Source organism: Pezoporus occidentalis, unplaced genomic scaffold, assembly GCF_034315485.1.
Source record: "Pezoporus occidentalis ecotype Australia unplaced genomic scaffold, CSIRO_AGI_Poc_V1 ctg16, whole genome shotgun sequence".
In the NCBI taxonomy this organism is placed as follows: domain Eukaryota; kingdom Metazoa; phylum Chordata; class Aves; order Psittaciformes; family Psittacidae; genus Pezoporus; species Pezoporus occidentalis.
Window position 1 is genome coordinate 7973281 of NW_026913425.1, and position 27935 is coordinate 8001215.

At 41.1% G+C, this 27935-nt stretch overlaps 1 protein-coding gene across 4 annotated transcripts in view; it reads right to left on the bottom strand.

Moving 5' to 3' along the window:
• The window catches only part of GLIS3 (GLIS family zinc finger 3), a 148036-nt gene extending 122917 nt beyond the window's left edge, over positions 1 to 25119 (bottom strand). For 2 of the 4 annotated variants that reach the window (XM_062612546.1, XM_062612544.1), the window contains exon 1: positions 24778 to 24915. Coding sequence is in view for 1 of the 4 variants with exons in the window: in XM_062612547.1 (XP_062468531.1) it covers positions 18325 to 18529 (205 nt within the window). In the remaining 3 variants the exon portion in view is untranslated. Of the gene's footprint in view, positions 1 to 18324; positions 18557 to 24777; positions 24916 to 24985 lie in introns of those variants that run through there. The other 2 variants (XM_062612545.1, XM_062612547.1) reach the window with 2 other exon arrangements.
• Positions 25120 to 27935: the final 2816 nt, after the last annotated feature.

Consider the following 27935-nt stretch of genomic DNA (forward strand, 5'->3'; position numbering starts at 1 on the left):
AGTAAAGACAACTCCAGCTCCTGCCCTTAGCCGTCATCCTTGCCAAAATTGGTTTATGGAGAATGACATCTTAACCACAGCTATTACTCTGTGAAGAAGAGGCTGCTGTGCTGGCAGGGTTTGGCATCCAAAGTTGGCTACTGAGTAAGGTCTGATGCAGAGACACAGGAAACCACACTGGCATACCAAAGCAATGGTGTGTGTACGTGTCTGCAAGGGCTGTCTGAAGGGCGGAAAGAAGAGTTCATGGACAAAGGTGTAAAAAGGGAAAATGTGTGTGTGCTCTGCTGAGCTGAAATACCTTTGTTAAAGGGTGAAAACCTACACAAATGTCCTGAAGGATGCTGAAATCTTTTTAAGAAGCTGGTTATCCTGTGTATCTCTCCTTTATACTCCTAAAAAAAAAAAAAAAATCAAGTGATATCTATCTTTACATCAGTTTGACAGAGAATATGATATACAGGTAAAAGTAAAATGTTCAAAACTGATTATAGGATTTTTGAAGACTTCACACTATTGACTTTAAGTGAAGTTAAATTCCCAAGCACATAAGTAATTTTTATGAAAAAAAATGGTCTTCTGATCTGCTTATGGAATTGTTCAAACTTCTATTATACACAGGTGTTCACGTACTCTTCTTCACACCATTTATGTGTGTTTCTTTCATATTCTGGCATGATTTTCATTGAATTGCAGGGATTCAATTCTCTGCAACTCAGGGATTGCAATTCCCTGAAGTTAATGTGAATTGGATATAAATCAGCATCTCTTACAGTCAGCTGTAGCTGTATTTCACTATTACCGAAACCCACACTCTATTTTACAGTTTGTAAAATTTTACATTCAAAAAAAAAGTTTGCTTTTGAAGTACTTCTGATGTGCACTGCATGCTAGAGATACAAAAGAAGGCACATTCCACTTCCAAAAGATCCCAGAAGATTAAAATAGGCTAACACAGAAGTTGACGTGCTTGCAATTGAAGAAAAGACAACAACCAGAATAATGATTATAGTATTTTTCCTCTTTATGTGACCACCTCCTCTTCCTCATGCAATATTCAAGAATCAAGTCTGAACCTCCTTCTCCCCCACCGCTGTCAACAAGGGGAAGAAATAAGATGGAAAAGCTCCTCAGTCAAGATAAGGACAGTTTAATAAGGAAAGGAAAAGCTGCACACAGAGGCAATACAAAATAAAGAACGTACTCACTACTTCCCATCAGGAGACAGGTTATCCAGCCACTTCCTGGACAGCAGGGCCTCAGTGTATTTAGTAGTTGCTCAGAAAGACAAATGCCAACACCACAAATGTCCCTCCATCCTCCTCTGTTCCCTCAACATGACATCAAACAGCATGGAATAGCCCTTTGGGAAGTTTGTGTCCTCTGCCAGACTCTTGCTCATCCCAACCTACTAGCTTTTTTCTTTGTGTGATGGTGAGGTCGTGGAAAGCCTTGACACTGTGCAAGCAGCGTTCACCAAGAGCCAAAACACTGGTGTGTTGTCATTTTTGTGTTATCAACACTTTCTAGTGAAAAATGCAAAGCACGGGACCACATGGGCTGCTATGAAGAAAGATAGCTCCAGCCAGCTGGACCAGAACTCGATATGGAGGAAACACAAAGAAAAGTCCAGAGACTTCTCTGGGAGAGGCAAATGTGTGGGGAACCAGTTCGCTGGTAGGGAGGGTAAGAGAGGAGAAGCCCTTCCCAGTGATGTCTGGACTTAGGCATCACTCCAGACTTTGAACTTACTTCTAAAAGCATCATCAGAGTCTATTTTGAAAAGAGGAATGCGTCACCATTGTTTTAAAATCTTACTTTAAAATATATGAGAAAAAGGAAAAATAAACATTGGATAGGTATTAAACATTCAGTTTCCTGTCCAAATAATGTAGTTGTAGGATTTAACAAGGCTTGCATTTTCAGGAAAGTCACAAGTTTTGTAACCTGGTATGTCTGGTTTTCAGACAACAGCAAGAACTTTGAATATGAATACTTTTAACTCTGAATAATTCTCTGAAGGTCAAATTCTGTTTTATCACACAACAGCTACTGCTTTTTAAATCAGAAGGTGTTTTTTCAAAAAGGTATTTCTACCAGAGAAATCCAACCAAGGAGGAATCCCAAAAGCTCAGACAAAATTGCAAACTGAGCTAAGTGTTGCAGGCACCATAGAGGTGATGCCATTTCCTCATGCACACCCTTTCCAGAAATTATATTGGCTAAAGCACCACAATTCCTTCCCCTGCTCTTCCCAGGCCAATATGACTTGGTTGTACAGGAGGATTTACCTACCCAAGATGCCCTGAAAGAGACAGGCAGAAGGACAATAGCTCCTCTCTGTAGAATCTGGGCAGTGGGACAAATGCAGTGGTGGCATGAAAAGCTGTGATGTAAATTGCTCTTCCCCGCATGACTGAGAGGAGGACCCCAGCCACAGCCTGCCCTCTCGGTTGCTCCAAGAGGACATCAGCTATGCACCAGGCTGTGACAACCTATCTCATACAAGACAGGTAAAACATAGGACATGAAGCCCAGAATAATAACTATCTCATAAGGATACGGATGGTCACAGGAAAATGTAAACCAGCAAGTGAATTTTATATAAAACTTCCAACAATTGCTCAAAGATCCTCTCCTTAGGTCTGGCTTTACTTCCATATAAATGTATGAAAGTACTTGTTACATACATCAAGTAGGTATCCTTCCTTTTGTTAGCTCTTCCTGACTAGCCTCAGGATCAGAAAACAAACTTAACAACCGAGACTGCCCTGTTCCTTCTGCTTAACATGCAAGACAACTCCTACCTAGTTTTCTAGGTGAAAAGTCCAAAAGCATATATCCTGAGAGAGTTTCAACAGGCCTAACTGTTGGAAACACTAAAAATTTGTCAGCTAAGATGAAGCTGTAGGCTTTTTTACAATTCCATGTTAAAAGTCAGCTGCTGAAATTTGAAAATCATCAGCATTTTCTGCAATACTAAATAAAAATATTTTAAATCCTACCCACATACTTTACATGAAGCAAAGTTTTGCTCCACTGAGTTACCTACTCAATAGACCTTTTAATTTCTGGTCCAAAATAGGTACTAGTCAGTTTCAGGTCTAATCTTTGCCTCATGTTAATAAGAGTAAAGTTTTCATAAAACTTACTTTGAAAACAAGTTACTGGGTTGTTGTTTTAATCTCATTCCACAAGAACTGCAACACAATCATAGCCTCACATAACAAAATATCTGCTATATTAAAATATCTGTTTCTCTTTCGCTACCCTACTTGGGTACTACCGAGAATACATGTGAATCTAAACCATCACAGATAAGCATGTTTCACCACCTAGTGTATACCTACATGGACAAAAGTACAGCTATCCATGTGCATTTAACTTTGCAAATTCCTAAATTAATAATTCATAAGAAGGCACCTATAAAGTCTGAAGTCTTATTTACTACATTTTGATCTTGTTTTCTACCCTTCTAATCCTGTAATGTTCTAAGTAGAGTGACACAATGTCTTTTCAAAAGGCTGCAGCTGAAGGGCAGGAAAAAAACAAATATTTCTAGAGTTATCAAGAGGCTAAAGTATGGTGTTTCATCAAACCTACTATGCAATCTTTGTGATAGTTTGAAAGGGTACAATGTGATCAGCCAAATGGATGAACGCCCATCAGCTTGACCATGTGCAGTGAAGTAAATCTTCTGGAACAGGTTATCTCATATCAGTAAAGGTGTGTAAATTCTTAAGTAGTTATGGGACTGGACCATAGCTGTGATCAGAGAAAACCTATACAGTTTATTAACCTAAATAGCTAAATGACATAAATCTCAATAGCTACAACCAAGCTTTCTACGTTAAAGAAACACAGACAGACACGCTTTGTTAGGATTGTAACTTAGTCCCTGGTTTCTTGTTTGCAACCCTTACAAAATCATCTCTTTTTCCATGATTTTTCTAAAAGAAAAAAAATCTTAGTCTAGCTATATCATACTAGGTAGTCACAAATGAAAAAAAAGGATTACTATCATTATGTTCGAGTCTGGTTTAAAAAAGCCCTTGCAAAATTGAAAAGCATCTAATTTGAAAGACTCATTTCAGTAATCTGTGGGTAAAGAACTATTTAAACAATTCAGTTTGACTATTAATGAACTTACAGGTTAGTATATGATGAAGGAATTCATGACAAGAGCAATCATGGAAAGAATCTGCTCATGAATATTTGTTCTTGTTTTGCAGAATTTTTAATTTTTTTTTAATCTAATCAATGTGGATTTGTTCTTTCATAACATAATATTGTCTAGACTGAGAAAGCATATATGTTAAACCATCTGCAGGCACTGGATAAATGTGAAACCTGCTTAAAAATGTGCTTCAGCTGCAAACCTTGTTTTGATGAGTTTATTCCTAATTTCTTTACCTAAAAACTCAAAAGCTGGTATTCACAAAATCTTCTTTTCATGATAGCTAACAATGAACTGATCATTACATGTTTAAGAGCTGAAAAAGCTGTGCAGTACCTTTATACAGTTTTGCATGGTGCCAGCAACAGCAAAACAGATCATTTTGTTTCTATTTACAATTATACAAACTAATTATATGACTAAACGTTTGCACAGTACTTTAATGTTTTGGGGGCTTTTTTTCCCCAAGAATTGCTCATGTTGATCAGCTGTCATTGTAAGGAAACCAAGATCAGGGTGCCTCAGCTGCATTCTGCAGTGCGAGAACCCAACTGAATGGGAGCACTGGAGATACATGTTTCTCACAACAGCAGGGCATTTGTTCAGTCCAGTTCCCTACCTATAGCTGCTCTCAGCAGCACTTGAGTATGAACTTGTCTCACACCTGCACTGCACTCAGTCTCTACCTCTACTTCTGTAAATGAAAAACGAGATTTTCAAAAACTGACAGTAAGCTTTTTACTTTACTTCCACTACACTCAGACCCCAGGGTCAGTCAAAGTGAGACCACCACTCAAGACTGTAAAAAAGCTAATCAGTGAAATGTGCAAGAGACTATTGCAAATTCAAGCTCATCACAATGTAGTCGGTGTTTTAAGACTTCATTATCCTGACAGGCTTTTGTGAAAATACAAGAAATTTAAGAAGAATTAAAATACTTTGTAGGTACTTCTACATCCCGTACACTGCAATAGTAAGAATTGCACTGTGTGTGATAAAACTAATATTTTTTTTTTCTGCAGGGTATATTGTACTTTATGCTGTTTAAAAGGAATAAACCAAGAGCTTCTTTTCTCTTGCAATGTTTCATTTTCTTGCCTGTTTCACTGCCTTTCCTTTATTTTCAGCTTCCACATGGAAACTGTCATCCCTTATCTCGGAAGGCCACAGAGGATCTGAGTGCAGTAACTTAGGGTTAGAAATTTTGTTTTCAGCAGCCTGTCTTCCCCTTTCACATATGAGGCCATAAGACAATTATAATTTGTATTACAGAGAAGCAAACATAAGACACAACCGGTACCCGACTATCTCAGGTTATGCTCTTCTCAGTGTTCCAACCACAGGACGACAAACAGTCCAACAAGACTGATGCCAGTGTTTGGTATAGACAAAGGCAGACATTAGTGAAGTAAAAATAAAGAAAATGAAGTACAAAAAAGAAAGCAAAGCAACACTGCATCTTCCTGGCGAAACCTGTGAATCTTGAGGCACAATGCTTTCCAGATATCTCCTTCATGAAGTACAGCTTTGCAAACCTTCTCAAATAACCTGAATGTCATTCACACAGACTTGGCCCTTGATGTTCCTTTTGGCGTGTAGCAGGGCAATTAGCAGAATTATATTGTGGTTTAAGTAAACATGGGTACGAATGCTTTGTTCTTCCTCCCACAGGTATCCCTTCACATGATATCAGCTCTGACACCCAAATGAATTTCAATCAGCATTGGTCTTACCAGAATTAAAAAGCAAAGTAATAAAGGAAATCTTCATAAAAAAAACCCACCACATATTACCTTGTTGTGTTCTTGTGCAAGGACACTTTGATTATTCACAGCAGATGTTTCACACTGCAGCTCTACCTGCTCTCTATGTCTTTCTGTAGCTGCATGTAAAGTGTGTATTTTTAACACTAGAATCGAGTTGTGAGTGCTGTCACAGTCACTGTTCATCACTTTACAAAGACACTGGAGACTGAGCGGGGATTTGAACAGTGCTTTGAAAAATCTAAAAATAAAAGGCAGTAATGGTAGGGAAATAACCAGACCACAATGAGGACAGGAGAATATAGACTGGAAGCAAAACCGCAATCATCAAGAGATGGAAAGCAAGAGTTACACACATCACTGCCCTCCACCATTTCATGGTACCTGTTACAGGACTACTTTCCCAAAGGAGCTTCTGACATGTGCTACCAGTTTGGAGAAATAACAAGTACTAACCTGGATCTTTACTGAGTTATTAGGCCTGCCACAGGCACTAATTTAGAATGTGCTACTACCCATCATTGCCAGGAATTCACCCTCTACATGCAACTACAGGGCTAATGCAAAGAATCATGTTGTGAAATTTTGAAGAGGGAAGAGGCTCAGCAGCATCCAGGAAATGTTTATTAATATTTATAGACAGAGTACATTTCAGACAAAAAGATACATACTGAAGGCGCGTGACAGGTAATTGAGAGGTATGGTCACAGACACTGTGCAGATATTAAGACACCTCTGTAATTTCAGCTGTAAATTTTCTGTATAGTAATAGCAGCAGATTTTGGTAGTAACTCAGATTAGCAGTGACTCAGAGGAATTGCTAGTGAGAAAGCAGCAAAACTGGAGATCAGGGAAAGAAATGGTAGCTTTCCACAAAAGCTAACAGACATGAATACAATACAGATATGTCTTTAACAAAAAAAAAAAAAAAAGAAACTCTGGTATAATGTCCTACTGCAATACAAAAAACAGTTTAGTGTTTGTTTCTTTGCTTTGGTGATGAGAGTATTACCAGAAACAAACAGCAGAAATCAGTGGCCAGTATTTTTCTGGTCACAAGTTAGACAGCTACACTATTTGATTCACTTGTACATAAGAATAAAGTAAGTTTGCATCTCGTATTTTGAATCTGTGTTGCACTAGTCATGAGCCTATAAATTTAGGATGTGTACATATCTATGTAAACAGAAATACTGTAAAGAATTAGAATACTGACCAGAAAAATTGTTGAGGATCACACCCTAAATTTTATCATACTGCATTAGGAGCAGCAATTCACTTATTTTAATGAAGTCATCTGAACTTCACATTGCAACCTTTGCAACCAAGTATTAGGTATAAATGACTGAAAATACTGATACTCATTTTTTCTTACACATATATAAAACAGTATTTGAAAAATGTTTGCAGTTGGAAAAATCAGGTGCTTTGCCAGTCTTCTACATCTTTTTATTTAACAGCTTGTTTTTGCTGTTCTGAAATAATGCAGGGTTTTAGAGAAAAGACACTCCTCAGTCCACTTTCCAACTGTCATAGCGACTGTGAATGTCCTCTACAGGATGCACACAAAGGAGTGTCCTAAGGAGTGTCCTTTCCATCTCCTAGGAGGAAGATTTGTGTATTTTGTTTTAGGTTTGAAGAGAATACTTCAGCCAATTGCCCTTAAAAAAAGAAATTAAAAAAAAAAACAAACAAAACAAACAAACAAACAAAAAAACTAAAACAAAAACACGAACAAAAGAAAAAAAAAACACCAGAAAAACACACTGTTATTTTTTCCAATTTAAATGCCAGTGCACAATGATAAGAAAATCCATAATTCTAAATAGGTCCTTCAAACTACATAATATTCAGACCCAATCTATGAAAATGGATTTACAAACCCACACAAGAACTGAGCCCAATATGAATCATAGAATCATAGAATGTTTAGGGTTGGAAAGGACCTTAAGATCATCAAGTTCCAACCCCCCTGCCATGGGCAGGGACACCTCACACTAAACCATGTCACTCAAGGCTCTGTCCAGCCTGGCCTTGAGCACCGCCAGGGATGGAGCATTCACAACTTCCTTGGGCAACCCATTCCAGTGCCTCACCACCCTAACAGGAAAGAATTTCTTCCTCATATCCAATCTAAACTTCCCCTGTATAAGTTTCAACCCATTACTCCTTGTCCTACCACTACAGTCCCTAATGAAGAGTCCCTCCCCAGCATCCCTATAGCCCCCCCTTCAGATACTGGAAGTCTGCTATGAGGTCTCCATGCAGCCTTCTCCTCTCCAGGCTGAACAGCCCCAACTTTCTCAGCCTGTCTTAGTATGGGAGGTGCTCCAGCCCCTGATCATCCTTGCGGCCCTGCTCTGGACTGGCTCCAACAGCTCCTTGCCCTTTTTATGCTGAGGACACCAGAACAGCATGATGCACTTATAATGAACAAAAGTGCATAAGCACTTGCTAAACTTGAACAAAGAGCAGTATCAATAACAGAATTATACCTGTACTTGAATTAAGATTCAAACTCCAAAAACAGATTACGAGATCAAAATTCCAAAAGCCACCACAACTGAAGATATTTCTGCTGAAACTGAAGTAATACCGCTTTACTATCAAACAAAATTCACTGGTAAAGTTACAGCAGTCAGTAATGAGTGTTTTGCCGTAATTGTATTTACACAACAAGCTTATCATGAAGGATAAAAAATAAAAAACACTCTTGGCTCTTACAGCTCATATTAAGACAGTTTAAAAGACTACATTAAACATTTCATAGCGGTATATTTGTTGTGGCACCTTACAGCTAGTATCCTATTTAAAATTTTTGGTTTGTTCAAGAGAGAATAACGTCTGTATTTACTTAGTCACTATAGACACTTACATCACACCCGTCACTATGTATTATATTTTTATCATTGCCATTATGACTTGCATTACAATAATGCTCAGAAGCTGCAGTAGGCTGCAGATTCTGCCTGTCACTGGGCAAATATAAAATAAATAAACTTTTCACCATGAACCCAAACAGAGAAGAGAGACAAATGGGGAGAGTGAGAACAGGCAGATACAGAGCTAAAATAGGACACAACAATGGAACAAGACAGTCTTCAGGTAAAGGCAACAAACTCGTGGGATTGCTTTTGCTCAGGAACCCGGATATACTTGGTGGGTAATGCGGGAAGATGGGGAAGTCTGATGTGTACCTCAAGGTGATTTGATTTTAGGAGAAAACAGCCAATGAACTCAATTATATTCTATTGCCTGCTATGTAGCACTCTTATAGCCCACCAACTAGATGCCTTAAGGTCACCAGTGGCTGGCCCTGACTTCCCTCTGACCATCATCCCAGCAAAGAATGACGAAACCAGATGAGCTCAGCAATGACCAGACGAGTTCCGTGGTGTCATCAGCAGGCAACAGTCCAACACTCTGTCTCTCAGCACACCGTCTCTCCCGCTCTGAAAGACTGTTAAAAGAGATGGAGAACGACACCACGCACCAGATGAACTCAGCAGCTTTATAGGGACTGGTCCATGCGCTAAGGAATGGTATCTCTCTCTTTGTGTGTGTGTGGATGTATATATATATGTACACATGAGACAAGAGTGATGGCATATTGAAAAATGTGGGATCTGAGCATGACATGAATGGTATGGAATAATGGGTAGATACTGTCCTGGATTCAGCAGTAGCAGTCATTTTTCTCCTTATTAGTAGCTAGTGTAGTGCTGTGGTTTTGACTTTCAGCCTGGGAACAGCACCGATAACACCGATGTTTGTAGTTGCTGCTCAGTAATGTTTACTCCGACCAAGGACTTTCTGAGTCTCATGCTCTGCCAGGGAGGAGGAGAAGCTGGCAGGAAGCAGAGACAGGACACCTGACCCAAACTAGCCAAAGAGGTATTCCATACCACAGCATGTCATGCCCACTATATAAAGTGGGGGCAGTTACCCGGAAGGGCTAGATTGCTGCTCAAGTCGAGCTGGGTATCGGTTGGTGGGTGGTGAGCGGTTGCATTCTCTTCCATTGTTATTTCCCTTATCATTATTATTATTGGTGGCAGCAGCAGTGGTTTGTGTTATGCCTTAGTTACTGGACTGTTCTTATCTCAACCTGTGGGAGTTACATTCTTTCAATTCTCCTCCCCATTCCTCTGGGAACGGGGGGAAGAAGAAAGGGGGAAGTGAGCAAGTGCCTGCATGGTTCTGAGTTACCAGCTCGGCTTAAACCATGACAGTTCTTTCAATAAGCTCCAGCAGCAAGTACCACAGCAAAGACCAGAACAACATTCTGCCATGCTTACATGAATACCAAATTTTGACAGTAAAATCAATTGAGCCATGTTTTCACATCTGTATCTCCACATTCCTTACCCAGTGCCCCTTATGCTGCACCCAATATACACTGAGCTGGTATCTCAAGTCTGCTGAAAAGATGGTATGCACTTTTACAACTAGCCATGAAGGACATGCTCCACTAATTCTAGTATAAAGTGTGATACTTGCAAACCCTTCACTCATCTAAGACAAAATTTACCCTGGGAGAGATAAATGGTACAGAAACAGAGACAAAAAAACATGTGCAGGCTATTTATAATCCAGTTAGAAACAGGTCAAATAGATATATTTTAAAACAGGTTTTTTGTCCAGCTGCCTTGGTTTAAGCCCAGTAGCTGAACCCAAGACACCAACTTAAGCCAAAATTCAAACATGTAAGCATGGTCTTTTAAAAAATTTATATGAATTTCCCTAGCTTCTTTGAAGTCAGAGAAAACTAATTATCAAATTCAGCTTCAGAAAGACCAGTCATAAGTAGAACAGAGAAGAAAAAAATATAATTGGTGCAGAAAATTCCCATTTTTGTTTACAGAGGAATTACTGAATCATAGAATCACAGCATATCTGAAGTTTGGAAGGGGCCAATAAAGATCATTGAGTCCAACTCCCTGCTCCTCACAGGGAGCATGTATTTATAACTGTGTGAGACCCTGAAAGTAAATGAAGACCGTTTTTGCACTTTATGTATAGAGTAGATACCAGAAAAGAAGCTTTACTTCTTGCTGTCTTCTGTCTGTGTGGGGTAAGAGAGCACCTAAAACAAAGCAAGGAGTTGGTATATTTCCTGTTCACCATCCTCAAACATGTCTGCAGCAGTGGGGACCAAATAAATGAATGCAACACCATGGTGAAGATCATGTTATAGCACTGCTAGGAAAGGCAATATAGTTTCAGAAGAGCACAGGAGTAATATGCAAAAAGCCAAACTCATCTCCAGTTCAGTATTTGCACACATCTACACTCAACTGTGCTCTTTGGCCCCCTGTTACTTTGTGTAAAGGCACAATCAACCTATTCTCTCCAGGTACACACATAGAAATTAATTTTGTGTTTGGTGTCAATAAATTACACTTCAGGTGGAGATCTCAAAGCACTGTATAAACCTAAAAATAACTTATCCAAAATTTGCAAATGAAGAGAATAGAGGCAAAGCAAATTCACAATAAAATACTCAAATCTTATTTCACTCAGAGGGAGAGGTGGCCTCAATGAAGTTTTTAAGAATTTTCAGGTACAAAACTTCCAGAAATTTCATATTTCAACTGGATTCTTATCCCAAATACCCTCTATAAAAAGGTGGGCGAAACATGCATCCCTGTATGAAAACAGATTTTGTTACTGCCACCTCCTGGTGATGTAATAAAATTAAAAAAAAAAACATGCACTCTTAACAAAATAAAATGAAAATACAGTATTTTGGTCTGTTCTGGTTTGCTTGTTTATGATGTTTTGACCCAGGACATCAGATTTTCCTCTCTGCAAGCCTGAAGGAGGATACAAAATTCATTAGCCATTTTTAGGGTGAATTTTAGGATGCATAAGCATCCTTTAATCTTTAATCCACCTGCCTTGATTTTTTCCTTTGGGAATTTTGCTGGGGAAGACATTCAAAGGCATACTGAGATCTTCACCAGAGGTTGTCCATGAGGTCATGAGCTTGGTATAGCCTCCATCACCCAGCTTGTCCACAGTTTCTTTGCACCCTTCCAGCTGGAGATGCTCTTTGGATGCTATTGACAACAACAAGCTGTCATCATGGTGAAAATAGGCATCATAAAGCTATTGATAAATATACCCCATCACCTTCAACTGATTTGCCTCAGTCTGAAAGAATAACATTTGGTCTAAGAGAATTGTAAAATATGAGCTTTACTTAAAACTGCTCCTTTGCTATACTGTCCTTATATGTCCTTAGCTATCCTTTCAATAGCTGCAGTTCATTTTAAAGCTCACTGTCCACACCCACAAATTAGAGGATAAAGGTATGAGTCCTGGTACGAGAGAAGTTAAATTACACTCTTAGCACAGAATGCTAAGTGATGGCAAAATGGCTAATACTCTTGAGGGATTTTACAGTTCCTGTGTAAAGTAGATCCTTTTTGGCATTAAGCCTAACACTATTCAGGGAATTTTTGTAAGTCGACTGGGGCCTTTATAGTACATATATATTTTTACATGTATTTTGGTACCACCAGCTATTTTTATTCTTTTAAACATTTTGTTCTTAAACAAAATTCTGAATGCTTAAGATAAAGACTCTAAAACTACAGAGTCAAAGTCAATGTAAATCACTGCCTTCCATCACTTTTGTTCAACAGTTGAACATTTATGATAGGGAAAAAAACCAAAATGTTCAGACAGATGGGGGGAGGAAAAAAAAAAACAAAGAAAAAAAAAACAACAAAAAACCAAGCCACCAAGCCACTAAACCTGAAATAAGCATTCCAGAGGAATATCTTGCAACAAGAATATATGCACCATCTTTTACATAAAATGAAGTAAACTTCTTGTACATTCTATGAGAGGCGTAGCAAGAACCACATTGAACCTTCTCAAACCTGACCAGGATTGCTGGTCATTCAGCCCCTAAAATTAATTGCAGAATTAAACGTGGGGAGTCTCATGTTCTCAGCTGTGCCCTTTTAGAAAGTCCTAGACCAGTCAGAAGAATCCACCAAGACCCATACCTACTGTCTTCAAAATGGATTTCCCCAACAAGTGCCAGAGCTGTAATGATTTCCTTGCCTTGACAGATCCTGTGCTGTTTTTCAAGAATACCAAGGCCACTGAAGCATATGCAAAGCTGGATAAAACTAAGATCATTGTCACTTAATCACTTGGCTGTACCTAAACATCGTCAATAACCAGGCTTTAAGACTGCTGACGATTATAGAAAACAACTGCAAATGAGTCTTGAGTTAAACTTTCTGTGAAGTGCATGGAATACTGATGAACATCTTTTTTCAGACTGTGCCAACTGACACATAAACCCAACAGCACTAGAGAGCAAAGTAAGTATATTAAAGAGATTTCAAGTGTGGCTCAAGTTGCTTACTGATTAACACTTCTGCATATAACACCCCTCACAGACCTGTGCAGTTATTGTTCAAAAGTGAAACACGGCTCTTTTGGCAACAAGAAACAAATGATTCTCCCTGACCAAGTTCACAGTTCTCACACAGCTTAGCAGCACTGGAACTGCTGCTCCTTCTAGAGCCTCTGTGGAAAAAAAAACAAACAAACAAACAAACAACAAAAAAGTCTAATAAACCCCAATCCCAAGACTTAATGCCTGTCAACTATTTCCAGGATAAGGAAGAGCCTTAATGGTCTCCAACAGGAAATATGCCCATCTTACACATGAGCATTAAGTAACTGATTCATTTTATGAGAAAAAAATTACAGTCACATTTGCAAGAAAATACGAAATAAAATGTGCAATGACTTTTCATTGTACAAGGAACAAGTTTAACACTGCAGGAAGCACAGAAATGGACGATGACTGCTTTCTTTTCAATAACCCTGGAAAGGAGAACAAAAGGCGTCCATGTCTACCTGCACAAGTTTCTGCATTTCTTACTAACTAATGTCAAGATTTGCACCCAGATATTCATTAGTAGGAGCCCCATTCCAAGTATTTTCATGTCAACTCTTCACAACTGTATCATTGTCTTAGTCACGGACCCACGTGTTGACTACACTGGTTTTAGTAGAGCAGTCAGGGTGGAAAAAAAGGCCAGACTGGTATCTCAGGATTGAACTCCCTGCGTATGCTGTCTCACCAGCTGGGAAGGAGAATGGGGGATGCAAGGAGATGGCTACAGCTCTCATGACTGAGAGCTGCTCACAATTTCTAGAAAGTCTTGGCAGACATACCAGCTGAAAGCACAGTCACAATAAGGAAGACCAAAAGCCAGGCTGACAGGCTGCCTCTCTCCTCCCCATGTCCCTTTTGGACCTCTCCACCAGGTAATAAGCGCAGCAGCTGGAGGTGCAACAGCTACACCACCTTCACCATCAGCACCTCAGCATGGAATTGCAGTCACAGTGGAAATTCTTCATCCATCAAATCCAAACTGCTTTAAGTCTATAACACATTGTCTTACAGGACAGGTAACGTCCCCCCCCCCCCCAACTTTGAATGAACTGCCATAAGCATCTTAAGATGATCAAAGAGATTCAGACCAAAGATCCAACTCCACCAGCAGTACCTACTCCCACAGCCATTTTCCACAACTACCTACACTAGGAGGTAGTTATTTATTTGGTAGATAATTATTTATCTTTAATTCCTTTTGATGGACTTCAAAAAAATGTTTTCATTCACTGAGTAAAAGAAACTAGAACAGGTGTTAAACACATTAGTCCTTTCAGAAAATTTGTGTAGTTTTCAGAAAGATTTAGGACTTTTATCACTGCATGAGACATAAGAACCCTCAGGATATGCCTGAACATAGTCCAGCTCACATTCACAAGTCCACTATCTGCATAGAGGAATAAGTAAGACAAGTGATGAGAACAGCTATTAGTTTTTCTAGAAAACAAAATACTATTCAGATGCGTATAAAGTGCAGATATACTGGTAATAAATCCTTGAACACGTAACTTTTGGACATCGCTATACTTAGATCACAGCTCTAATTTGAACTTACATTTAAACATTTCTTTTTTTTTTTTAAAATAGCTTCCCAATAGAATACTCAGTAGAAAGCTGGATTTTTAAAATTGCATTATTTTTTCATTACAAGACTCCTGACAAAAAGTCTGCTTTGAAGAGAGAAGTTGAAGATAGTGCTGTCCAGGTTATGGTCTTGTGTCTTCCTTTACTGTTCACACCCTCTTCCCCTTTCTGCTCATTCCTGCCCGATGTCTCTAGATCACTTTCACCTCAGCAGATACTGTCAGTAAAATGGCAAAATGTGCTTCAGGTTTTCATCATGCACACAAGCGTAACAGTTTCTCTTAATGTGACTTGGGTGGTATCCTTTCCTAAAATCATCTCCTTTCAAACTTTGTAACTTCTATTGTGTATCTTGCTACTTTTACTATCCAATGTTTTAAAAGTGGGGGGGGGGGGGGGGGAAGACAAAATCAACTCTGGATAATGCAAACATCTGTAACTGATACTGAGACAAAAGGAAAACTATTGCTTTCTAGAGATGAAGGTTTAACTAAATTAAGTACCTATCAAAAGACATTTACCCCTAGGTACCCACCAGTAGGAAAGGACAAAATATGAAATCTGCACAAGCATAAACTACATGAATAGTTTTCATAGAATCATAGAATAGTTCGGGTTGGAAAGGACCTTAAGATCATCTAGTTCCACCACCCTGCCGTGGGCAGGGACACCTCACATTAAATCATATCACCCAAGGCCTCGGCGAATCTGGTCTTGAACACTGCCAGGGATGGAGCATTCACAACCTCCCTGGGCAACCTATTCCAGTGCCTCACCACCCTAACAGGAAAGAATTTCCTCCTTATATCCAATCCAAACTTCCCCTGTTGAAGTTTTAACCCATAACCCCTTGTCCTGTCACTACAGTCCCTAATGAAGAGTCCCTCCCCAGCATCCCTATAGGCCCCCTTCAGATACTGGAAGGCTGCTATGAGGTCTCCACGCAGCCTTCTCTTCTCCAGGCTGAACAGCCCCAACTTTCTCAGCCTGTCTTCATACGGGAAGTGCTCCAGTCCCCTGATCATCCTCGTGGCCCTTCTCTGGACTTGTTCCAACAGTTCCATGTCCTTTTTATGTTGAGGACACCAGAACTGCACACAATACTCCAGGTGAGGTCTCACGAGAGCAGAGTAGAGGGGCAGGATCACCTCCTTCGACCTGCTGGTCAGGCTCCTTTTGATGCAGCCCAGGATACGGTTGGCTTTCTGGGCTGCAAGCGCACACTGAGGCTGGCTCATGTTCATTTTCTCATCAACCAACACCCCCAAGTCCTTTTCCACAGGGCTGCTCTGAATCTCTTCTCTGCCCAACCTGTAGCTGTGCCAGGGATTGCTCCAACCCAGGTGTAGGACCTTGCACTTGGCATGGTTAAACTTCATGAGGTTGGCATCAGCCCACCTCACAAGCGTGTCAAGGTCCCTCTGGATGGCATTCCTTCCCTCCAGGGTATCAACCGAACCACACAGCTTGGTGTCATCGGCAAACTTGCTGAGGGCGCACTCAATCCCACTGTCCATGTCAGCGACGAAGATGTTGAACAAGACCGGTCCCAACACCGATCCCTGAGGGACACCACTCGTTACTGGTCTCCAGCTGGACATTGAACCACTGACCACAACTCTTTGCGTGCTGCCATCCAGCCAGTTCTTTACAGTTTAAAGTCTTACTTGTGTACATGCATGCTTTACGCAGCACAGCAAGTTAAAAATTTATCTGGATATGAACAAGTGAATGAGAGACTTAGCTGCTCCATAGTAGGTATGTTCCCACATGCATAATCTTCAACTTTGTAAGTGGTCCTGCTAATAAAAACAACTTTAAAACATGATGAATTACTAATCTAAATCCATAGAAACACAGAATCTCAAGTCCTGAAGTCTACAGTATCTTGCCTAACCATCACTGTTTATACATGAACTTCCCTAATGTCAGCCCTTCAGCTGAATTCTCTACCGCTATCCAAAAAAATACCAGACTATATGTGAAAGCTAATCAGGCCAAGAAGGAAAGATAAAAATGACAGCAGCTAGGAACAGAACGGCCAGGCACAGAAGATCAAAATCCCCAGATCAAGGACATTAAACTTGGTGATGTTCTGTTCACCCTGTGGTAATGCTCTGCAACACATACTGCAGGTGGATTAGATGTTATGTAGAGCAATTTCATATAACTCAGTATGGATTCCCTGTTTTTAGGCATGTAATTTTGAAGACAGCAGGAATCAGGCTCTCTCTGCAGTGAGAGACAGAAAGCCCTCATATGCTGTGAATTACACCCACAACTACGACAGAAACAGTCACCAGATGGTGATCTCAGAGGTCACTCAATTAATATGTATATGTATTACCACTGGTCTGACTCAGCAGAGCACTCAAGCATGCAGTTAACTTTCAACTTGTTCTAAATGATGATGGTTTCAAGCCTGCAAGCGTTGCTGAAGAGGGAGGGACTTTGTAACAGTTTTCAAAAGTAAGTAGTGAAGATAAACAGAAAACTGAGAGAAGCAACAGACTTGTAATAAAATGGAAAATGTCTCCCTTCCTGCACTTTCACCAAATTATCAATCCAAGCTTTTCTTGGTATTGTAAAATTATTTAATTCTTTTCTATAAATTAAATTCTCATGTCTACGTGCATTCAGTTTCAAAAGTGTGATACCAAAACTCCTCCAGAAAAGTATACCTATCTCCAGCATGATCAGAGTCAAGAAGTGCTAAAAACTTAAAAGTTCTGTATTGACTTCAAAAACCCAAAAGCACACAGTCAAGTATTTTTTCATTTGATGCGTAAGCACTTACCCACAGAGGACAAATCTCCAAATTTAGTGAGGGTTATGCATCATTATTTTCTACAGCATGAACAGTGGTTCCTAAACCTGGATTGCAAGTCTATGGTCAAGACATGCTCCAAAGTGCTTTACAGCTTGTCCAGCCTAAGCACACTAAAAAAGCATGACTACATTGCTGCTTTCATCAGTAAGCAACTCTTAGTCATGAGTGGAAAGCTGTGTTCATGAATGCAAGAAGGAGGATTTCTGACAGCACTCACAAAATTCTGATGCCACAGAACATAAAATGACTACATGGTTTTGCTGAGTCAAGAGGTTAGGTTAGCAAAGCAAATACACTGTTCATAAAGAATCTTAGGACAGCTCAGGGATTCTGAGCAACTGCTGTATAATATAAAGCCCCTGCAAATAACTGAACTACGAATTACTTTTATGGAAAATAGCGAAGCATTTTGTTTCAGTATCTCTTCCTTTACAGTAAAAGAGTGGTAAAGAAGAGACTGGATTCCATCTCCTAAAACCGTACATCTGGGTATGTGAGAGTGGAGAAAAAATGCTATTCCTAGTAGCAACAGGAGTCCTGCCTTCACCTGTGCATGGGGAGAAAGCATTTCCAAATTCTTGCTGTTCTGGCTTTAAAGACTGTGGGGCTGGCAGTCCTGCGGGCTGCGGGACTTGTAATACAGGCTTCCCATCGGTAACAACTTGTTTCCTAGGACCTAGAGCAGGGAGGTGAATAGTACTGTCAATGATGTTGCTCTGAGGAGCTACGCCTCCTCCAAGGGGCATCTTTAAGTGAAGGCTGGCAGACAAGTTTCCAATAGCAGGGACTGGGGCGCTGCTGTTTGAAGATGGGCAGGGAGTCCCTGCATGAACTCTGATAGGGTGGAATCTGCTGTCCACTGATCATTCTAGGCCTATGAGGAATACCTGTTGTCTGATGACTCATACTGCATGACCTCCCATTCATTTTTAAGAAGTTAATGTAATCAAAGTGGTTTTTACAGATCCACAGCTCTGACTGATATCAATCCAAAGTCAGTAAGTAATCCACTGTATTATGCCTGTTTAAAAAAGTACATAAATAAAAAGAATGGATATTGTAGTAAATAATAAATAAAAGAGGACTGCATATGACTCTTAGCTTTGTGAAATTATTGGTTACAAGAAAAAAAATTACAAGCACTATATGGTCTGTCAGGGAGAAAGAACAAAGCCAAGCAATGACTTAGAGCTTTATCATGGAGAAAACCTGCCTTTTCAAAAACTAAAGTTTGCAATAGGGTCAGCTGCCTTCGCATTAGCTAAATCAGCCATGAAATTAAGTGAATGCTGACCAAGTGAAGAAGGCAGCCAGGAGTGGAAAGACTGATAGGATGTTGCCATTAGGATGAACACAACTATTGCCATCTCTTCGGTCTATTAATAAAATGGTCCCAAAAAGCACAAACAGTATGCCAGCACTATGCAGAAACAGATAAAACATGGAAGAGATATCAGTTCACATTCTAAAGAATGTGCATACAGCAAAATCAAGAGAAAGTCACAAAACCACAGAAATGCCTCTATGGACCTTCATACTCTGTGGCACTTAACAATAGAAAAATATTGCAAAAAACACAGCAGAGTAGTAGCTACAAACACTAATTCAAAAGTAGATGCTTATTGTAAGCATATAGATATGCCATAATTTAAATGTAATTATAGAATAGCAAATTCTGAAGGACATCTTTCAAATCGTCCTAATTTTTTGGAACCTTGACTTTTCATCATTTACATTTTCCTGCTATATAACTCTTAGAACACACGACTGGTAAGGGATTTGAGAGGTCATCTCAGCCACAGCCTACATCAAGGCAGAAGCAACTAGATCTATGTATTTGCTAACATAAAAAAGATTTGTAGGGAAAAGCTGCACTTGCCAGTGGAAATCACTGGATTAAGATATTGCACAGATGGAGTAATTTCAGCCCTAACTCAGCTGAACAGCACATGCCCAGCTTTCATCACTAGGCACATATGTTTAATGTTATGCACACATTTAAGTAGTTTGTTCAATCATAGACCCAGTGACTAATTAACTTGTTCAGCAAACAAATTAAGCTGACAGAAATAAAACTGAAGTATGGCTTCAATTATGGTTTTCACTCAGTATTATGATCTTGCTGCATCAAAACACTGAACCGCAACTTTTACCATTAGCATGCGAGATTTTCAACACTGAAGCCAGTAAGATTATATATAACCACTGTATTCATGATTGAATTACATGTAAACCCTTCATATTTGACCCTTCACTTACTATGATTCTGCAGTGTCTCAATTTTCTCCATCCTGTGAACTATGAAAAAAAAACAAACCAACAAAAACACCCCTATTTTGCAGAACTGCATTCATAGCACACTTCCAGATAAGAGCAAAAGCCACCTAAATGTCTCTATAGACATCTGTGCATAGATATTCTCACACATTCTGCAGTTAAAACTCAATAATAATGAAAGGCCTAAGCGTATTGTCTTCAAAGTTAAGAGCAAAATCCCTACTGACAGTAATAAGATATATGCCCTAACCACATTTAAATGGTCATAGAAGATTTATTTTGCATACTATTTTTCATGGTTATATTTATACATTATGGAAATAAAAATTGTAAAGTACATCAGTTAAAAGCAGCATTATTTATTTCCATGCCTGCCTGAAGCATTTAGGAAGATTAACACTGAAGCACAAATTACTCTCTGTAATTCAGTGACGGACAGAGGGAACCGAATGTTCTTGAACTGTCAGTGTTTGTTACAAATGCAGGATATACCTTACCCTAACACAGGCAACTAGATCCTTAGAAAAGGACATACAATAGGAAAGCAGATTTTCCGTTGGCAAGGCCATATACCATGTTGCTGTAAATCGGCTACAAATAAAAATCATCCTTGCTGTAATTCTTGTCTGCAATTTTGACTACATTAGAAAGGTTCTAATATAAACAAGAAAAGATTGTGTATGACAAATGCATTAGCTTTACTCAACAACAGCATCTTTAATTTATGATCAACAGAACAATATTTCTACATAGCTTACACAGACCTACTAGCCTTATAAAATCCAGGTGAATACACAACCTGTGTTGTTCGTAGTTTGGCCTTCTTTGCTATTCTTCTTCAGTAACATTGCATCCTAATGAGTGGCAGTGTTTTATGCCATCATTATCTCAATTTTATAATTAGCTACTCCTGGGGGGTTTATATTTGAAGAAAGGTCTCTTAGCCCGCAATTAATTTCCTCTTGCAAGTAAGCTGTATTTTGAATCGAAAAACCTGAAAATACAAACAAAACAACCTTTTTTATGAAAGCAGAAGCAAGTTAAGTAATTTCTCTGTTTTCTTCCTCTAGTGTCCTTCCTGATTTTATTGTGAAAATACGTAACATCACATTAACATGCAGATCAGCTCGCTCTTTCTTTAAAATACTAAAGCACCTTGGAGCGTGTAACTTTTCCCATTTAAAAAAATTACTATTTGGTGGTATTTTCAATATTATTTACATGTTTGCAAGTATTTTTTCATTAATCAGAACTCTTTAGCATCAACTTCCATCATGATGTCAGGACTCTCTCGTATCAAAGTTAGAGTGGCCAAACTGATTCAAACCAAAACAACAGATTACCTAGAAGTGCATTAAAGTGTATGTAATGCCAATTGGACAGGAAATGTATTCTAAAAGTCTGATTTCTGTATCAGGTCCCAGCTACCTGTGATAGTAAGAAGATGTGATAAATTTCTAACCAAATTTATCCCGGAAATTGTAGGAATACAGCACCAAAGACAACATCTTATTCAGAAATATGTTTAGAGCTTCTGAATAAGGTCAAAGCATAATGTGCTAAGTTAAAACACACACACACAAACACCACACAGAAAAGAATACTATCCTGAGCACCTGAATAATTGTGCTGACAAATTACTTTGTTCTACCAAAGGAACACAAGCACTTGCCACCTTTTAATGAAATATTTCTGTCCATCAGTGAGTTACTGTAGTGACCTTTTCATGCTCCCACAGATAGGGGACATACAATTATGTCCACTGCTTCTTGAGACTTTTTTTTTAAGCTGGCATTACTCAAAGCTCTGACTCTGCATCTATCAATAACAACATGACAACATAATTACTCAAAATCCACAACAATGATTCATAAATTCACTTTCAGAAAGCCATATAGTAAAATTTAAATTTAAGCTGAAGCCCTGGAAAACTGAAACACTAATCCTTCAGAAAGCAAAACAAAAGAAGAATTCACAATTCTGTGCTTGCAGCACAATATGCCATATAGCCTGCTTTCACAGTGCACTTTTGAAAAGTAACCAGACTTGGCTTACTGCTTCACCCACTGAAGATACATTTCAACTTCAATAAAAGATGAATTACTCCACCACAGAGATCAGTTTAAGGAACTGTAATAAAAGCAGCCTAGAGACACTTTCACAGAAGTAGTTACCAGACACTGGCACACTGCACACAGGGTAGCAAGGACTAGCTCAAACCAAACAAGACTGAAAGACAATGCACCAAACAGTCCCTCGTTTCTATTCTTTATTGGAGACACCTCCACCTCACCTCTTCAACAGCTACCATAAGCCACAGAAGCAAGCAAGAACTGAAAATCCCTCCCTTAGGACTGTGCAATCCAAGACTATGACTGCCTTCCCTCATTCCCACCACAACCACAAACAGCCAAGCCTTTCTCCATGTTCCCTCTGCTACTCAAAGTCCACCGAAAGGGACTACCTCCCCTTTAAGCTCTAAGCTCTGCTCTCCCTTGCCAGCCCTTACCTCCTTGCCATCGCCATTGTATTTGGAGCATCACCTGTCAGTGGCACCACACTGCAATACTCAGAAGTCACTCTGTCCCTTGACACAAAGTCCTGATGAGTCAGTCTGGGTGGACTCAAGGACTGGGATGGAAAGGGGAAAAGGACAGCCACCAAAAGCTATAGAGATGCCTGATCTCAACCTCACTGACCACTCACTGTCCATAGAAGTGGGGTGTTGGAGGCTCCTGAGGTTTTTTGTGTCTCACAACTGCTTGTGACAAGGACACACCTAACACAGGTGTAAAACACCAATTTAAGAATTTATTTTCTAAAAAGCTCACACACATATAGGAAGTGCTGGTATTACAGATTTCATACAGGTATCTGTCTATAGCTCACAGACTAAACCATGACAATAAATTCTCTTGGAAAGGAAAACCACAGAGGTTTAACTAGGGGAAAAAAAACAACCAATAGCTGAGAGCTTGAGATTAGGCTTGGAAGAATAAGTACATTAAGAATCACAGCTGCAATAAATGAAGACAATGCAGCTTCAAAACTGAAACTACAAAATAAGCTTTCCACTCAATTTATAGAGAATCTTTTCCCACCCTCCATGCCAGACAGCATCTCAGCAGTCATGCACCACTGAGAATAACAAATACCTCTCATTAGCATCCACTGGTTTGGTCATTTGTATCCATTTCTTGACAATTGTATTCTTGGACTACCATGGGGGACTTCATACCAAACTATAGTACTCTGATAATACCATATTTTTCTTAGGCCCAGGTGGTCAGACGAGGGACACACATCTGAAAGTTTCTAGCTCTCAAACATCAGAAGAATACATCCTTGATGCAATATTAACGAGCAAGACAAATAAAGCTAATGGAGGACGTCTATAGCACTGCGAGACAACCAACCCCCAAATATAACTTTCTCAGAGCTAGTGCAATGAAATAAACTAATTACTTATTACTTGCATCACTATAATACCTAGGGAGATTAGTCAGAGAAAGGAATGCATTTGTGCAAGGGACTGTACAAACACAGAGTAGAGCACAATCACCAGTACTGCTGCAACTGCCACCAAAAGGGCAGCTGTTACCAGTGGGCAGGATGATATAGTTTGGACCAACCATTTTTACCATTCTGCCAGAAAAGTCTTTGCAGGTTTTTATTATGGTAATTAGGATCTCCTAAGCTTTTTTTCTGGTAGTGCTCTTAAGTGTCAGAGCTGCGCTACTGCAAGTGGTTTCTGTAACAGAACAGCATGAGCTTTTCAGAAGCAACATTATTGTCATTAGGGCTAGCGACAAACTTCAGAGCAGCTGCTTGAAAAAAACAATACAAATCTAGCAGCACTGAGTGCCAGAGTCAGAGGCATGCTTTCTAACATGCTGTGCTGTCAAGAGCCACGGCAATGTTACCTAGTAATCAAAGGCTTCTGCAAATCCAGAGTCGTGCACCTTTTTACTCACACCGGCTCCCTGCTAGCTTCGCCTGTAATGACTTTGGACTTTCCAGGAGTGTAACCACAATTGCTAATGTTGCAGCGTCAGCAACAGTGAAAGCTTCAGTGCAAATAGGACACGGGAAACCACCAACAGTGTCCCCGTGCGAGCTGGTGACAACGCAGTGACAGAGGCACAGGGCCACCGGCACCATGCGCTGGTGCCTTCACTGTAACTATCACTAGTGGAGCAGCGAGAGTTAACCGCCAGCTGCTGCCCGGTGGATGGCCTGGGAGATACCCACCGTCACGCTTACTACACATACGGCTCATCCCATAGACCTTGCAGCTAAAGCATTAGCATCTTCAACCAGGGCCAAAAGCTAACTAAAGTCTTGGGAGAGAAGGACACAGCTGAAAGTCATGAGTTTCAAGACTATTAAGAAGCCGAAGTTAACTGGCAGCACAGAGGCTCACAAATGAGGCAGAGCTGTCATCTTACTCTGCACGACATGTCTTTTTTTTCGCCTGCGGGGACACTGCCTGGATGACCACAAGCCACAGGCAAGATACTGCTCTGCGCCGGGGCCATGAGGCTCAGCGGGGCAGCCCCGCGGGCCGCGCATCGATCCGGCCGGCGCCCCCGGCCGACCTCGGGCTCCCCCCGCGCTGCCCGCCCTGCTCACGCTGCCCGCCGAGCCCTCCGCGCTGCTCCGCTCTGCTCCGCTCAGCCCCGCCGCTCTCCGCTCCGCAGCCTCCTCTCGCCACTACCTATCTCCGCTTATTCACGGCGGGATGACAAATCTCCCGGGCGGGTGTCTGTCCCGTCCTCCCAGACAGCACTGCGTCCTCATCTCCGCTGCTGGCTTGTCAGCCAGATGAGTAACTGCCAAGTAACTTCACCACAAGAGGGTTTGTTTTGCTTTTTCTCCTCCCCCTCTCCCCGGTCTGACACAGAGGCCGGGAGCCGCCGACTCACCCTCTCCCCGCCCGGGCTGGCGGCGGGGGGCACGGGGCAGCTGACAGGAGCGAAGGGGCCGATCCCAGGGGCAGCCTCAACGGGGCGGGGATCCGCCGCTCACGCCCCGCGGCGCTCGCGTCCGTCGCCGGCAGCAGCGTGCGGCTCCTCGCCGGGCCGACCCGTGTCCCGCGGCTGTCATGTGCCCGCGGGCCCCGCTGTTAACCCTTGCTGCGGCAGAAGGGGTCGGCGAGCCGGGCTCCCCGCCGAGCCGCGCTTACCTCGCCACATGAGAGCAGGCAGGTGCTGCCGCCGGCGTGCCCCGTCGGGTTGCCTTGCTGCGCGGGACTGGGGGTGGCTCTATGCAGGCTACAGAGTGTGAAGGCTGTGGAGGGGCACTGGATGGGGTGGCTCTCTAGGGGATGGAAGGTGCGTGGGGGGGATGGCTGCGTAGGGGATGGAGGGTGTGGGGCTGAATCACAGAATCAAGTAGGTTGGAAAAGACCTTTAAGATCATCGAGTCCAACCTTCATCCCAGGACTGCCAAGTGTACCACTAAACCATGTCACTGAGGGCATCTACATGATTTTCTGAGCATTTCCAGGGATGGTGATTCCACCACTTCCCTGGGCAGCCTGTTCCAATGCCTGATTAACCTGTGAAGTAATTTTTCCTAATATCCACTCTAAACCTCCCCTGGTGCAGCTTGAGGCTGTTACCTCTTGTCCTATTACTTGTTTCTTGGGAGACCAACCCTCACCTCACTGCAACCTCCTTTCAGGTAATTGTAGAGAACGATAAGGTTCCCACTGAGCCTTCTTTTCTCCAGACTAAACAACCCCAGTTCCCTCAGCTGTTCCGTGTAAGACTTATTCTCCAGACCCTTCACCAGCTTTGTTGCCCTTCTCTGGACTTGCTCCAGCACCTCAATGGGGACACTGGGTTGCCCGAGGTGGTTGCATGTGGCACCCTGTAGTGGAGGCAGGAGAGCTATGGGGCTGAAGTGGCCATGTTCAGGAGTTCTCTAGAGGCTGCACGCTAGCTGGAGGGGAGCCTGGGCAGCTGCTATGCAGGCTTTACAGGGACTGGATGGTTGACTAAACGGAGGCTGTAGGGGGCTGTAAGGAGGTCTGCATGGTACCTGTCCATGCAGTGGTGTACAGGAAACTTGTAGGGCAGAGGAGCAGGTAAACAAGGGGGACAGTACCTTAAGGGTGGAAAAAAGGATGAGGGGCTTGATGCCTGGTGGCATTTTACTTAGAAATGTGGTGTGAAAGCAAGCGCTCTTCTCTATTATAAGGTAGAGATCCTGCTTGTACACATCTGTGGACCAAAACTGAATTTCAAAGAAACTGGAAGGAAAATAGATGGGCAGATCTGCTGCCTCCATCCCATCACCCAGAAAGTTCCAGGGGTGTTTAGCCCCCAGGCTTATGATTAGCCTCATGCAGAAACAGTTTCAGCCCAGAGGTATCTGCCACAAAAAGTACTCATTGCACAGGGGAAGTCTCCTACGCATGGCACGCATGGCCCTCTCAATTCAACATGTAATTGAAACGTGTTGGTTGTTTCAGTTTGGGTCAGTTTTATTCCCCTCTGCTGTAACTGGGGAATTGACAGTTTAAATGAAGGGAAGATAAGCAGCTGAAACACTAGGCTTGCAGGGCAGCAAATTGCCCTATTAGTCTAACGGGCATTAATATGCAGATCTCATGGCAGGACACCCTGTCAGCTGAGAAGTCTCTGAGCAGGGGAGCACACCTGCATGCATGGGCACTGGAAGAGTGCAGTAGGCTTAGGCCTTGGATGCAAAGCAAGATCAGCCCAGCACTTAGAAAAGATGTTAAGAGAAGTTGAGAAGTATCTTGAGCAGGGAGCAAAGAGAACAGTCATGATCTCATATTACCAAAGTTAGCATTAGGCACTGCAACTTGCATCTAAAGATCCTCCTTGGGTTTTGGTATGCTGAAGAAGTAAGTGAAGTTTATGCAAAATAAACCAGAGAAGTCTTATCTGGTTTTCTTAGTGGGCAACACAATTGCATGTTCATACATGTCATACACAACTGCATATTCAGACCCACCAGTATGAGCTCATACTCATTCCACACATAAAGCATCCATCTTGCTGAAAAGGCTATGACTTAGTTCTTGAGAAAACTACTACCCTTTATTACATTAAACTTGTTTTTCTCTAGTGCAGATTTTCTCCCCTCTATCTAAAAGCATGTGTCTAATAGAGGTAGTAGATTCAGAAAAGGATATATTAAAGTTCACCATGTCAGAATCCACAGCAACATCTGTGAATTTATTCTGTCACCCAGCCAGCACCTGAGAGTAAAAATTTGGGGTTTTGTCACTTCAGTCCCAGTTAAATTTGCTTAGTTCAGTAAAATATTTAAGTTACCTCTCAAGAAAATGCATAGTTACCTGCTATGTGAGGGTACAGTGAGCTTTTGATTTAAGCCTGGAGTTTACAAACTGTCAAACACGCAAGAACTTTTCCAGTTTTTTTTTTTTTTTTTAAAGTACTTTCTTTCTTGTTTTCCTCTGTCCCTCCACCCTTCATAGGCTGTTGGAATAATACACTCTCCAACAGTTCCACTCCAGTCTCTTTCTAGACTGATTCTGGTTGCACTGTGCTATTGCGTATGTTGTCCAAAAGAGTGTTACTATCAGGAATGCTGCAAGAGACACCTGCTCATATAAATCCTTGTCTCCTTTGTCCTCGAGAAAGACAATCCTTCTAGGTGAGCCCTAAAAGGAGATAGTAAGTGGCTAAAGATGCCTGAAAAGAGCTTGTTCAATGCAGAAAGGGAAACTATATGAAGAGGCACTCATTTATTTTGGTTAGTGGCATTTTTGGAAGGCTTTTTGAGTAAGAGAATGAGTCTCTGGGCAGTGAAGCATAATTTATGGGAAGTCAAATTATTTCCTTCAGGTGCCAGAGGAAAGCTGTTGTAATAGAGGGA